At 39.1% G+C, this 15,050-nt stretch overlaps 1 protein-coding gene across 1 annotated transcript; it reads right to left on the bottom strand.

Moving 5' to 3' along the window:
* Positions 1 to 1,835: 1,835 nt before the first annotated feature.
* Positions 1,836 to 14,703, bottom strand: figla (folliculogenesis specific bHLH transcription factor). Its single transcript, XM_086077064.1, has 5 exons — positions 14,348 to 14,703; positions 12,366 to 12,512; positions 12,201 to 12,290; positions 10,225 to 10,377; positions 1,836 to 2,201 (listed from the first exon to the last, which is right to left on the bottom strand). Exons 1-5 carry the CDS (start codon positions 14,531 to 14,533, stop codon positions 2,187 to 2,189), a joined length of 591 nt encoding a protein of 196 aa, XP_085933190.1. The 5' UTR covers positions 14,534 to 14,703; the 3' UTR covers positions 1,836 to 2,186.
* Between the last annotated feature and the right edge of the window lie 347 nt (positions 14,704 to 15,050).

Below are 15,050 nucleotides of genomic sequence, written 5' to 3'. Positions count from 1 at the left end.
CCACCAATAATTATTGCAATAATCAACCAATTTGACATCATACAGATAAACCAGATAATAAAGAAATCCGCCGATAATATTAGACATGCCCCATTGGTCCATCTGTTGTGGTTGTGGCTCAAGGTGTGCCCAACTCCTCAACCCCTCCACTCCCCTATGGTAGTGTCGCCTATTTGTGACATCATATTGTGCGACAGTTCAATTAACAGTTCAAGTCCATCCTGCCAAGGCAACCTAAGCTTGAGGGAAACAAATTTTAGGGTTGTATTTTGTTTCCAGACTTGTGTTAAATAAACACATAGTGGATCAGATAGAGGCTTGTTTTCCGTTTTTCAATTTCTAATTCTTAAAATGAGAACTGGGAGACAGCAACAGTGCTCCTCGCAGACGGAGGACGGATGGCCTTTCAACACGTGAACATTTTGGTCTGCCCTGTGTTTGTCTTAAAAATAAATACACGTGGCCGCCGATCACCCAAGAGCACAGTCAACAATTACAATTGAACATTGACAAATAGAAATCATGATAAATGCATACATACAGTAACATTAACATGTAAAAATCTCAAATATTTGTGGATCTCAAAAACACTTAGATATATTTGTGTCAATACTTTTGAAAAATCTCTTCCCATAGCAGTGAACATGGCGGGGTGATGTCCCATAAAAAAAATCCCAGAGTAGATTGGCTCATTTATTTACTTTATTTTTCACATTATAATTATTTTCACACATATATCTTCAGTTGCCTCTTTGGACCCATGATGTGGGATCCGAGTTACACAATCTACATCTGTCTGCTCTCGTCAGCCATCCACCCCCTCCCCGAATAGTCTGTTTGCCAATTGGTGGTTCACCAAATCGAGGTAAGAGCATTTTCTTTGACACGTTAAGTTATATGATGGTTGACGATGCCTCATGAAGCGTTGCAGCACTGTGGGCAAACTGCATTGTTAGTGTGTTGGACCTGTGTCACTGTTGCTCAATATGGGCCCCTGCTGGATTTTAAACTAATTTGATATTATGGGTGCCAACTTTTACTTACGGATTGTCTGTATATCGTAACAAAAATAATTACATGCCAACTCGTTCCACCGGTAAGACCGATTTCTCTGGTCAATCGTCGAGGCATAAGATCGGTGCTACTTTCGCCACAACTATCTAGCTAGCACCAAGCTTCACTGGCTATTTAGTGCGGCTAACAAATAATCATCACATCCACGGCAGAGAATATATGCTGCACATCTGACAAGTAATGTTATCATGAAGGGATGACAAGGAAAGACGGAAATTACGTTTTTGGATGATCATTTACACTTTTCACAGATTTCTGGTTGGAACCAAGTTAAGTGGACTTGGGACACCAAAATGCACAAATTTCCAGGTTACACATGGTGGATGTGTCAAAAGTCTGGATGGGAGAATCTGCATTCCTTGAAAGTGTGTTAGCTGGGCGCGCAAAAAGCGTCAACGGGAGAATATGGCCCTATACAAGCAGGATACCAACAAATATCATGGTTCAAAGGTTTTTAGGTCATACCAGAATGACAATTGTCAAATCACTAACGTGCCCACTCATGACGCGTCAACATTAAAATCAAGCCAAAACAGAATTGTAACCATTTCTTACCAAAATTGAGAACTGGTCCTGATGGTACAGATATAAGCACTTTTTTCTATTGCATATTTCATACTAATGTATAAACTATAGCGTCAGTGGAAATGTTTTAGTCCACTTTTCATACAAGACAGAAAATGTTGAATCAGTACAGTACCATTTGTGATCAAAATAAAACAAAATAAAAGACACTCAGAAGTTTTTATTTATTTATTTTTTTTAAGTTTATTTTACATTTACATGGTTCAAATAACCTAAACTGTGTGGGCAAACTACAGAAGTGAAGCACTTCCAAAAACGTAAACAATTCAGTAAGCAGGTTAAAATAAATCAATTAAATAAAGCTTAAATTATTGTTTTTCCATTTAACTTGCACATAGTACATCAAGTACAAAACATTAAGACTCACTCTCAAGTCAAATCAATTCATGTTTTACATTGTAAACATTGCCAAGGACATGTTTGGTTAAATAAACTGTTTTATATAGCAACTAGTAATTACAACAAACTAATACTACTTTCAAAAGTAAAACAAGAAATAAAAAGGCACCTTCTCGCATCTTCTTTCTTCATAGTAACAAGTCCTGAAAAGAGGATGGGGGGGGGGGGAGAAACATAATTAGACAATATTTCCAACAAAACAGAATTACATTCAAAGGTCTTTTGATTGGACAAAACATTGGAACGTAAGTTTGAAGCCTTTGCAAATATATTTTGGAATGTAGTTTGAATAATTGTGAGTTTTGAGTGCAACTGTATAATGTCATAAGTGATGAAGACATCACATAGCCCACTACAATATTGCTGAATGAAATTGTAGTGAAATACTTTACCACGAGAGGGCACTGTAATACAGCATGAATAATTTTTTTCCCCATCAGCACATTTTGGGCTGAACAATTAAGTTAAAATACTATCAAAACACGACATTAATAAGAATAATTAACAGTGCTATAATCTTGTTTCTTAAATGCAGTCTGTTATTTTGGTAAGCATTGAACTAATTAGCCGAATGTATGATGCTCCACAGCGTTGACGCATGAGTACTTTGGCAAGTGGAATAAGTTGCCAACAGAAGTAAGGTCGGCCTAAAAAATGAATCATTTTAAACCCGGGATACAAATAAACAAATATTTTAAAATAAATATTTTCCAAAATCTGTTACTTGCACTGTATACTCTTATTTCTGTAGAATGTACAGAAGGTACAGTGTAGCTACACAGCTTTTTCCCCAAATGTCTCGGTTTGTAAATGCTTTTATAATGGTTGTACTTTTAAGTACATAAAATATATTGAACTACATTGTGCAATGTGCATGAAATGCGCTATATAAACAAAGATGTTGTGCCTTAATTTCCCTCAACTATTTCAGGGGTCGACACCCTGCAGCTCTGTGATCCTTCTGCTGTGGCTTTCTGACTCTGGCAAATAAAATGAGGATCAGATATTTTGTGGGGGTGGGTAAGACAGGTCCTGACTTGTTGGTACCTATGCACCAAACAACAGCTCAGAGTACCACCCTTCCTTGGAGCTGGAGAGCGCTCCCTCCTCTAGGGACTCTCGTTGTGTTAGGTGACTTTAATGCTCAGGTGGGCAATGACCGTGAGATCTGGAAGACCACCAAACCCGCTGATCAGAACCAGGGCGGCATTCTATTACTAGAGTTTTGTGCTCATCACGAATTGTCTATAGCAAACATGTTCAAACATTAGCATGTCCGTATGTGCGCTTGGCACCAGGACAGGCACCCTAGGCCGTAGTTCGATTATGTTTTGGACACTCAAAGAGATGTGTGTAGCTTTAAACTGATCACCATCTGGTGGTGTGTTGGCTCCAACGGTGGTGGAATATGCGAGTCCGACCGGGTAGACCCAAATGTATTGTGAGGGTTTGCTCGGAATGTCTGGCAGAATACTCTGTCAGAAATAGTTTAGACACTCCTCACTCATCCTTTCTAACAGGGTCTTTTCAGGGGTGCTTGAGAGGAAGGACCATCAGGAAGTCCAATCTCAGATTCACGAGGAACAGTGTGGTTTTTGTCCCGGCCGGGAAACAGTGGACCAGCTGGACACCCTAGGCAGGGTGCATGGATGTTCGCCCAAACAGTCTACATGTGTTTCGTGGACTTGGAGGTGTTCGACCGTGTCTCTGCGGGTTGCTTTGGGAGTACGGGGTTCTGATTCCAAACCCCCTGAATTGGACTGTTAGGTTCCTGTAGCACTCATGTCAGAGTTGCCCATGGTACGCCCCCAACAAAATCTATGTATAATAAATACAAACATCGCTCATGTAACTTCACAGATGACAGTTTACAATCCTGAGTGTGAAGATGATGCGCTGTGGTGCCAACATGAGCATTAAAAACTTTTTTTTTTTTTTTTAACAATGATCCCAGACAGACCTACACCAGGATGTACCAGATCAGCTTTTGCAGGCACATACCACATCTAAGCTCATTAGAACGATGAAGTATGGCAAATTGCTGTGAAGCTGCCTCAATGACAATCACTTCACCTTCAATCAACAAATACAACACAAAGAACTGGTTGATAGTTTGACTGTATAGTGTGTGACTCAGCACAATCAAATGCTTTGTCTCTGCCATTTGTTATTGCCAAATCTTAAAACACATCTGATTGCAGTTGAAGAGGTTCCTTCTTGAATATCACTAAAAGGAGCCAATTTGTAAACAGACTAAAGGTTACCAACCAATTTCCAGCTGAATGCCAGCGATTTCTTGATTTATAAACACAAAGAAAAAAAATCATGACAACTTAATCATTGAAAAATGAATGCAGAATGTTAGACTGTTTGTTCCGTTTACCACAGATTTTCACTTCCAACTAAATTTGCCAATGATTAAATTGACAATGTCTCATTATTCCCATTAACTACCAATTTATTAGTTCCCTTGTGAATGGGGGAAAGTGCGGAGTTTAAAATATTTCGCCCAAAACTCACAAATGAGAGTCAAATTCACTAAAGGATTGATTTGCACTAATTTGTAAAAATTGAGCAAACAGATGCTTAAGCATCTAATTTGAAAAGCACGTGCAGATAGTGAAATGCCTCATACTTCTGTTCTAATAGCTACATGCAATTTGGGCGAAGTCTCTATCTCTATCATCTCTAGAACGCAGGTGTAAAATGGCATTCCTCTGTGGAAGGCTGATTATGGCAGCAGCGATTGTAGCATGGAGAAAGTATCGTCCTGCAAGGCACGCTAGTGAGCAGATATTTAAAAGGAAAAACCATTGTAATTCTTGCCTGGAGTTCTGACAAAATGGGTTCACACACCAAGACAGTCTAAAACGCTTTACGTAAAAAAGCTTAAAGTGTAAGATGCATGAAACAAAATCACTCTCAAGGCATTTTTAAGAAAGAGTACAAGCGGACGTCCTCACTGTTGACTCGAGTTGGCAATAACGAGCTGTCATTAAGTTGCTCACTCTGTTTTTATTGTTTAATTGAAGTTGTCTCACAGTACACAAAAACGAAGGACATATAGCAGTGTTTAATGGAGAAAAAACACACAAAACATGCCTCAGAAACAATCTCTCCTGTAGACATAATACAGAGTTGGATTGTATTATATTGACAGCTAAACTCAATTTGACATGTGACACAAATGAGGAGTTGCCAAGTTTAATAGATTGTCCGTATCTTGTTATTGAAATCACCCAACACTGCTACGTTACACCTGGCGCTGCTTGTTCATTAGCAGTGAAGCTACCGGACAGTAAATAGGCAAGTTATTGCCGTTATTCATATCCATTCAAATAATGAGTCGCAGCTGTCACTGTTCATTCATGAGCTGCGAACTAGTGAGAGTAGCATAATTCGCTGAAGACTGACGGCTTGATGCCAACCTAATCCCAATGAGTGACTGCTATTCATTAGAACGCAGAAAAGAAGGAAAGTGAGGCGCTATGGAGGAAATAGAGTGTGACCTCGAGCAATCATGCAATTTTATTCCGCCATCAGATTGCAAATAGTTTGGTGCTTTCTTTTTTCTGAATGGCTTTAAAATATAAATATATATATATATATATATATATATATATATATAAATAAAATAATAATAAGTAGCAGGGGCTGTTCCAGGTCTCCATCTTTTTTGCATAAAACCGCATCGCTGGGGAGCCAAAACAGGCTCATGCCATCCTCTCGTCGGTTAGTACAAAAACAGTCAATGTAACGAGACGGCATTATGCAAACTCGGGAGGAAAACAAAAAACACATGAACAGCCAGCCAGCAGGGACGCTGACGTCATGTCCGATTTGGGTGCTGCGAGAGTGCCACGGGGCAGATTTTGCATAAGTAATTTATTTATTTTTAATCATGAAATACTCTGTTAATATATTTCAATTCAATGAGCCGTTCATTTTGTTGTGTTCATTATATTGTTCAGAAAAACATATAATTTGTCCTAGAGTGTATCTATAGATTATATATGTATATATTATTTCTATGTATCTATAGAAATAAGTCAAAACATAGGGGGTAGGACTAGAGAAGTTTTTAACTTTTTCCTACTCCCTTTTGAACATGTACTCTTCTTTCTTCATATTCTTGTTTTTTTTCTTTTTTACTTAAACTTATTTTATACTTGTAATGTGTTTTTCTGTTGATATGTTCAATAAACCAACTGCATGGAAATGATTGTATTTCAAAGTAAACAGTAGAAGTGAACATTCATCTCAATACAATGAGTTGTGTCTTGCTGGATTTAGTCATCTATTGTATGAAAACAGATTGCCATTTCAATTGTGATCATCATAATTCGCAAAGTTTGAGCTTTACTATTTTTTTCATACATTTTTTGATTTTGACAAAAAAAAAAAGATTCTTATACTCTTTCAAAAGATCGGTGTGATGGCAACTATTTCCAGAAAAAAAATTCAATTAAATTTCTAATTACATTCTAGTTAAATTCATAATAGAATTGTGCTGTAATTTTATTTTTCTGAAAACAGATAAAAGTATACCACATGGAATATTCAAAACATTATTTAGCAAACATTGTGCACATTTAAAAGCTCCTAGAATACAGTACACATCTTTTGAAATGTTGCATTTACATCCTCAATCATTCACATATTGCAAGAAAAATAACTGTAAACACCTTGAACAGTACTAAATGTATCATACTAAAAAGGCAAAGACACTCAGAATACTGTCCAATGCAAACCTCATACTCAAAGAAAATCTTCCAAACTGTACATGTATGGAGTAGATGTCACGGACTTCCGACTTTTACACAGCGCTGTTTCCGGCCACTGCTATCCGCGTTCCAACACTCGCACCCCCACCTCTGTGCCCCCCCAACCGCGCGCTCCCGCTCGGCGGGAGGGCGTCTCGGCTATCTGAAATGCTTTGGACACTAAGACAGACGCTACACACTCGCAGCCTCGCACTGGTCGACGGGAACACGCAACAGAGGGGCACAAAGGCGGAAGTGCAAGTACTGGGACGCGGCCCACACATCGCAAACCGGAAACGGAAACAAAATTGATGGGTGAAAACCCGGAAGTACCGCCTCCTTCGTGGCATATAGTCCATTTGTGAGAGACTCTTCAAAACATCTTTGCACTGTGAGAATTCACCTCAAGTGTTTCACTGCCACCCTCATGAAAGTGATAAGGACAATGCTGCAGAAACGCCTATCGTGCAACATTACAAAAGCACTGCAGCAGGTTAGCAACATGGCGTCCATATGTCATGTAACCAGAAATTCACACCCTAGTATCTCTGAAACCAAGTTGGCCAAACTCTCTATATAGGGCTCAGAAAATACCTGTATAGCGACTCACCAATAGGCAGGGGGTCAGGGAGTCAGTCAGTTTCATGTAACTAAAATAGCCTGCAACCATGGAGAAATAATCCAGAGTACCAATATGTGGTCATGGAGCGCCATCATGGGAACACTATTGATATTTTATAAAGAGAGTTCCTACTCTTTTCTTGGTATTATTTTTCCAGGACTTCGACCGGTCTCTCCAGAGGCCTCATTTATCACACACAGTGAGTGTAAAGCATGCGTACAAACATAACATTCCTATGTTAAGTATGGGATTGATCAATTTGGATTTGCGTAAATTTACACACAGCTCTGATCAAGTGTACACACAGATGCTTGTGGTAGAACAGTGAAATTACAGATAGAATGAGATGCACTCATCACCAACAAGCCAGAATGAAACAGAGTTCCCAAACAGTTTGAGCAATAGATTAATTGTACCCAAATTTCAATGAAATTAATCACGTAAAGACTTAAAATATTCATTCATTCATTCAACCAACCAATGCACAAATAATCTGCGATCTAAATCTTCTAGAAGAATTGTCATGCACGATTTATTCTACTGTACAGAATAGCTCTGTGAATGTGTACCCCCAATAAGACGCTGAGGAGGGCTGGCTCCACAGACAGTATACAGCACTGACCAATTTGATGTGACTGAATTGTTATCAGTTTCTAATTTTAATCTATACAACAAGCCATAGTAGGGCAATACAATTTACTAGCACGCAAGGACACCGTGCAGTAAATTAAGAGAGGGAAAAAAAATAAAAATAAAAATGGGGTGAGGTAGAAGAGCATAAGTTTAACATTTAAGTTGGGTATGCAGTTTTAAACAGGTGTGTTTGTTGACAGGTGACAAGACTGTGGACCAGGATGACGGCAGTGTGGGGGGGTCAGAGAGGTGAAGATGGTTGAGGTTACGTAGGTGGATGTAAATGCGGACCGGGTAATGTTATTGATGGTGGATTGAAAAGATAGCGTGCTGTCCAGGATGACTCCCAGACTTTTGACCTGGGGGGAAGGTGGAATAGAGGCATTGTCAATAGTGATTGAAAAACTGCTGTTTTTTTGAGAAGGTGGTTTTAGTGCCGATGAGTAGAAATTCAGTTTTGCTACTGATTAATTGCAGGAAATTTTGACTGAACCAGGTTTTTATTTCAGAGATGCAGTCTGTAAGGGAGGTAGGTGTTAGAGTGGAGGAGGGTTTGGTGAAGAAATAAAGTTGGGTATCATCAGCATAAGAATGAAATTGAATGTTAAATTTACGGAAAATATTGCCGAGGCGGAGGAGGTAGATGATGAAGAGGAGGGTCCCCAAGACAGATCCCTGGGGCACACCTGAAGTAACAGGGGAGGGGACAGATATAAGGGACTTGAGTTGGATGAACTGAGTGCGGCAGGAGAGGTAAGATGAAAACCAGTTCAACGGAGTGCAGGTGATGCCAATGGAAGAAAGTCTGTTGAGGAGGATGGTGTGACTGATGGTATTGAAGGCCGCACTCAGGTCAAGGAGAATGAGGATGGTGAGGAGTCCAGAATCAGCTGCCATGAGAAGTTCGTTTGTGACCTTGATGAGGGCTGTTTCGGTGCTATGGAATGGGCGGAAACTGGACTGGAACTGTTCATACAGAGGATAAGTGAGAATGGAGTAGAGATGCAACAGATTTTAAAAGGATTTTGGATATGAAGGGAAGGTTGGAGATAGGACTGTAGTTGTTGAAGTTGGTGGGGTCAGAGCCAGGTTTTTTTCAAGATGGGAGTAACGGCAGCAGTTTTGAATAATTTTGGTACAGTTCCAGTGGTGAGGGAGGAGTAGATGACGGCAGAAATAAGGGGGATAAGGGAGGGGAGGCAGGCTTTGACAAGTTGAGTGGAGACTGGGTCCAGTTGAGAGGTGGATGGCTTGGATTTCTGAATTAATTCTGTGATTTCTGAGAGAGAGCGAGAGCGAGAGCGAGAGCGAGAGCGAGAGCGAGAGCGAGAGCGAGAGCGAGAGCGAGAGCGAGAGCGAGAGCGAGAGCGAGAGCGAGAGCGAGAAAGGAGGAAAATGAATGTGTGGATGAGTGAAAGTCAGCTGAAAAGGTAGGTTGATGGCTCGATCCAAGGTTGTGATGAATGTCCTTAATTTTATCATGAAAAAATTACAAGAAGTAGTTGCAAAAGGCGGTTGTGCACAAATGAGGAGGGAGGGAGTCCTGGTTATGGGTGACAAAAAGGGACTTAGCATTTCCATTATTGTCAGTGATTACCCTTGGGATAATAGTTAGTTTTGGCATTGGTAATAGAGTCCTTATAATATGAGATATGATTAGCATACATTTCTTTGTGAATGGTTAGTCCGGTTTTCCTGTAGAGGCGTTCCAGCTGTAGAGCTTTTGAATTCAGGAGCATGCATGGCAGTGATGTTCTTGGAACACAAAAGCGCACCGAGGCCATCAAATCTAGCACACGCATGACTATTCACAATACGCATGTGTACCTATGCACCACTTATGTGCACCCCCACAGATAACACAGCAACGTGCATAAGCTATTACATTTGTTTACATCCTACAGCAAATATTGCAAGCATAGCTCCCCATTGTGGAAGAGAAAGCTGAAATGGTCTTACATCACATAAAAAAGGGAATGCACTTGAGAAATATGTTTGTACATTGCCACTGGAAGAAGTCATTCTTGTTATTTTCCTGTTGTATAGCCTACCTACTTGGTTCCTGAACCACTGTTCAGAGCATGTATAAACACATTTTCATACTACAAATCGTGTTCCAAGAGGCCAAACATGCACAACAAAATTTACCGAAGACTGGTCAGGTGCAACTTGAATGATGAACTGGTATGCAGGCATCGCACAATGCTGCAACACTAGTCTGGTCATATCTCCATCTTCTGTTCCTGATTCAGAGGGCATGATGAAGCCATCCTGGGTGTGGCCCTCCGACATATTCAGAAACTGTAATAGGAATCATGTACAAAATCATTAACTCCTTTATTAATTCTACATCGATTCATACATTTGATGGTTAAACATTACTGTGCTTTCTTTTTGTCCAATACTCACTTTTAAAAGAGCTTGCTCAACTTGCTGTAATTTGAGCTACAAATCCCGATCAAAGTAGAATACATTGGTTTTGATCATAAACAGTTGCCATGTATAACATGTTGAAAGGCTGTCATCTGCGTGGATAACCTAAATCAATAATTTTCTAATGAGCTGACTAATTACCTAAATAAACATTTAAAGAACACTTTTCACATTTAGCCTTGTTCTGTTAAAGCGCTTGCATGTGCTTATGTACTGTATCTGAGTGTATTTGCCGCGCTGTCTGGGCGCTGTCACTCAAATGCAGACCGCACCGCGCGAGTAAACTGAACCCGGAAATCCATGTTTACATCAATCCAGTAGCAACCCTTACAAATTTTGACAAATTTAGAGTTGACAAATTACCATCAAAAAGATCGCACGTCGCCACTGGCTTGATCGGCATACATTTGTCATCTGCAAAATATCGCTTTACTGTGCTGTAATTATCCCTTACTACTTATTTTAAGAAATTGTGCAGGGTTTTATTGATCACCTCATTATTCTTTCTATGCGTGTTTTGCCTACAGCGTTCTCTAATGTCATGCTACTCCAATCAGCATGAATTTCTTTAACTACAAACACTTCTTTGTTGTGCTATATTAATTGCTTACTATCTAGTTTAACAGCTTGTGCTTGGTTTGTTTATTGATCGCCTCACAATTAATTTTTTCTGAGTGTTTTGTGATTTAAGTTTGTAATTAAGTAAACATTTTACATTTTTATGTAGTCAGGTTTTGCATTTCAACAAGCTTTCAAATGATACCAACATTTTGATACAAACTTTTTGAAAATAAAATAAAAATTGAGAAAGTTATGAACAGCTCTCGCAACTTTTTTTTTTTTAACCTCTGCGCATTGAATGAGAAACGGATGCCCTTTTCAGGGGTGGGGGGAAAATGGGTGTGGGTTATACAAATTAGGGCACCAGGGGAACGCGCTCTTATTTAGGATGAATTCTGCTTCATCAACATACGCCCAGTTGTTCGAATAAACTGGGCTGGTATGCACATGCCGTGAATCCGGCATTTATTTAATATTTATACTGACCAGTTAATTTGACTTATAGTGGTGTTGACCTTTTAATATGAATATCGGCATCGGCCTCTTTTTTTGTTTTGATGGCCGATATATTAAAACTGTTATTTTTGCTCCGATGGCCGCTTTTCTCCTCCGTCTGCTCTGAGTCAGCGGCTGTTGACTAGCTGCAGCATTGGACCGCCCACAGCTAAAATATCATTATACTAAAATAAAATTACCTTAACTCAGCCTCAAAAGCATTCTTTAATTACCTACTGAATTATTGCATTTTCTTGATGTTTTCAAAAATAAAGCCGTCTTGCAAAAAGTTGTAAGGGTTTCATATTAATATAATGGTTGAAAATAGCCCTTTGAAAATGTAAAGTTCAAAAAGTTCATCAAATGAAAAAACACAAGTTCAAATGATTTCATCCCACAAAAATAAAAGGTTAGGTTCCTCATTTAAACCATGCAAACTAAAAAGCCAAACATTTATTTTATTTTTTTAAAGAATCGGAATTGAGAATCGTTAGGAACCAGAATCCAACAGAGGAACTGCAATCACACAAATTAAAATGATTCCCAACCCTACTGGTTGGTGGTTACCCATTTCTATTAAATTCTGAACTTACATAAAACTCAGTTTAATGTAGAACAGTAATGTAGAGACTTACATCATCCACTCTCCAAAGATCACTGTCAAAGCCTTCTGCGTGACCATAGGTGATTGCATTCTGTAGGAAATCTGTTTCACCGCCCTCAGTCTAATGAGCACAAAGCAACAACAGTTGAGCTCTTCAAAAACAACTATATCGAGTACAAAAGCATAGATGACATACAGTGTCTGCGTCTTGCAAAACTCCTAGAAGTAATCGAATGTACTCTGTCGCAGCTTTAAGAGTGTCTACTTTACTGGGCTTGCGGTCTGGTCGCATCAGCGGTACCATTCGCTTCAAGCGTGAGAACATGGTGTTAAGGTTCCGTATCTGCAAAATGGAAAACAATAAAAAAAATTCTGAATACAAGAGGTGACTCAATTTTTCAGTAGCAATTAAAATAAATCATCTCATTGTATTACGTTAACGAGGGTTCTGACCTTTGTGCTAAATAAACATGTACTTGAAGGCATTTAAGCAGTCAAGTGCTGGAGTTTTTAATTAATCTTTTATTATTTAAAATTTTGACACCAAGTTTTTTTTTCTCCTGCAAATATATATCGGCTTCAAAAATCAGTTATGGGCCTCCCTGATTACCGATAATCAGTATCGTATTGGCCCTGAAAAAAGCACATCGGTCTATCTGTATATTTATATTTGTTTATGCTAGGAGAAGCTTAGAATAGATTTTGACAATTTATAGTGATAAAACACCAACAGGAGACATAAGGGAGGCAGGCGAGTGGGCGGTACGCAGACAAATCGAATGCGATAGGTGATTTGGATGCATATAAATACAACAGAGAGAATGGATTGCTGACCCGAAAGTACTGTCCAGTGTGATGTGTATCGATCTTGAATCAATTAAAACATTACATTAGTTAAATTCCATCATTAAATACAGAGCAAGCTTTCCACTAAATCCCAGCTAGCTTAACTGTCACTCTCTGGAGTGGAGATGTTCGCAAGTAAACAGGAGCGTTTAAGGCCCTCGATCATGATTGTGACATAACATGCTTTAGCACATGAACAGAATTGCCCCCAGCGTTCTAATAGCCTTATATTAGTAATGTTTGTTCTCACAATAGAGCCCTGGATTGTGATTTTGACGTCTGCACAATAAATGTTCACAAAATTACATTAAAATAGATCTTAAGTTTGTTTTTTGTTTTTTTAGCCCATTTAAGCTTTGCTTCTAGGAAAGAAAATATAGTTTTAGTTCAGAATTGTGTCCAGACCACTGGGCTTCGCAAGTTTTCTGGGAGAAACCCTGCACTGATATGAAATTTTCCAGATCCCATGACGAGTAACAAAATTCACTTCATGCTGGTTTATGCTGTCTCCCCCATACAGAGTAATTGAAAGAGCAATCATATTAAATTAAGGGAGAGTATTTTACCAGTGATAGTGTCAGAGAAAATTCAGAAACTATCGTAGCGTGGTAGATTTGACCTGTTGATTGATGCCAGCCAAAGTCATCTTTGTTGTACGCTTTTCTTCTGAGTTTCTAATCCCTGATTTGTAATAATTTTTGAGAGTAAAAAAAAAAAACGTAAAACTTTCCACAGACAATTATAGCCAATGATTACACACCAAGAAGGCACTACACGTCATCACCAAACCTTCTTCCGCTCTACCACCCACCTCCCTTACTTGTCTTTCATGATTGGACAATCTGATTAATCCAGGTGTGCCGGACCTCAGTAACCATGAAGACAATGGTCAGACACACCTGGATTAATCAGTTTGTCCAATCATGAAAGTCAGGAAACAAAGGAGTGGTGTTAAATTCAGGAAGTAGTCGAGCTGTGCAAAGAGCCCATTCCAAACTTGCGTCACAAGTCAAAATGGCTGTTTTACTTGATAATGATGATGCTCCACAGTCCACTGATTATATTTAGATCGTTGTAATTTAATGTGAGGATTATTTAGATTTTCAAATGTGATGAAATGTAATTTGACTACTATAACAATCAGTCTGGTTTGTATGATATTCACAGGCAAACGCAATACAATCTGCCAATTGTTTTCACCCTATAAAAAAGGGAGCATTTGCATTGCGTTGCATATTCGGACTTGTCAATAGTCCTTTAACAGGGGATAGCTGGCTAGCTGCTTTGCCTCTCAGCAATGACATTTAAGATTATATGCACTCGCTCACTCACCCGGAGCCGTTCCTTGGCATTGACCTGTTCTCTTTTTCTCGCACTTTCGTAGAAGTCCTCTGCAACTACATAATAGCCGTCGTTGATTCGTTTGAATTTCTCAATGTTGCTGTAAACCGGCAGAGCAGATTCGCCTGTCAAACGCTTCAAAATGTCACTCATCAGCTCCTCCTTGGGTACCTTCATTTTATCAAGTAACGTCTAACTAATTACTCTCATATGAAGTTCCCTGTGGTCGTTAAAGGAGTTAAACCGGAGTACTGGAGTGGACAAGAGTAATTAGGCGGCTGTCAACACCTGCGCAACACCGTTTAACATGCTCGTTGCTGCTCGTAGTCTCCCGCGTTGCCGATAACGGTTCGGTCATTTCCGGTTTTGACATCGGCGACGCAGCAGCCCAAAAAAATAAATCATATGTAAATTAAAGACACCAAGCAGCTATTAATACTGGATCCAGCATTATTTTTTTTAATAACAATAAGTTATTGATGTTGATTGATTGATTCTAGACCTTTTTTTTTTTTTTTTAAATAATGAACATTTTAAACGCAGAACAACAAAATTTCAATAGTTACCAAGAATATTAAAACATTGTCGCCACTAAGTCATTAAAACTATGTTGAGATTCTGAACATACAGTGTTGAACAACACAGTTTCCGACTTTCAGTAGTATTATTAAGAATCACTGCAGTTTTCCTGGGC

This window comes from Leptonotus elevatus, chromosome 5, assembly GCF_054856555.1.
Source record: "Leptonotus elevatus isolate MCC_2025b chromosome 5, RoL_Lele_1.0, whole genome shotgun sequence".
In the NCBI taxonomy this organism is placed as follows: domain Eukaryota; kingdom Metazoa; phylum Chordata; class Actinopteri; order Syngnathiformes; family Syngnathidae; genus Leptonotus; species Leptonotus elevatus.
Note: the sequence above shows the minus strand (reverse complement) of the source record. Positions and strands in the feature narration are given on the sequence as shown.

Bases quoted from the DNA above. Each gene is read 5' to 3' on its own strand.
- figla (XM_086077064.1), bottom strand. From the start codon at position 14,533: ATGAAGGTACCCAAGGAGGAGCTGATGAGTGACATTTTGAAGCGTTTG. The intron at 12,513-14,347 runs GTGAGTGAGCGA...TCCATTTTGCAG, and splicing joins ATGCCAAGGAACGGCTCCGG to ATACGGAACCTTAACACCAT. The intron at 10,378-12,200 runs GTAAGTCTCTAC...TTCCTATTACAG, and splicing joins ATCTTTGGAGAGTGGATGAT to TTTCTGAATATGTCGGAGGG.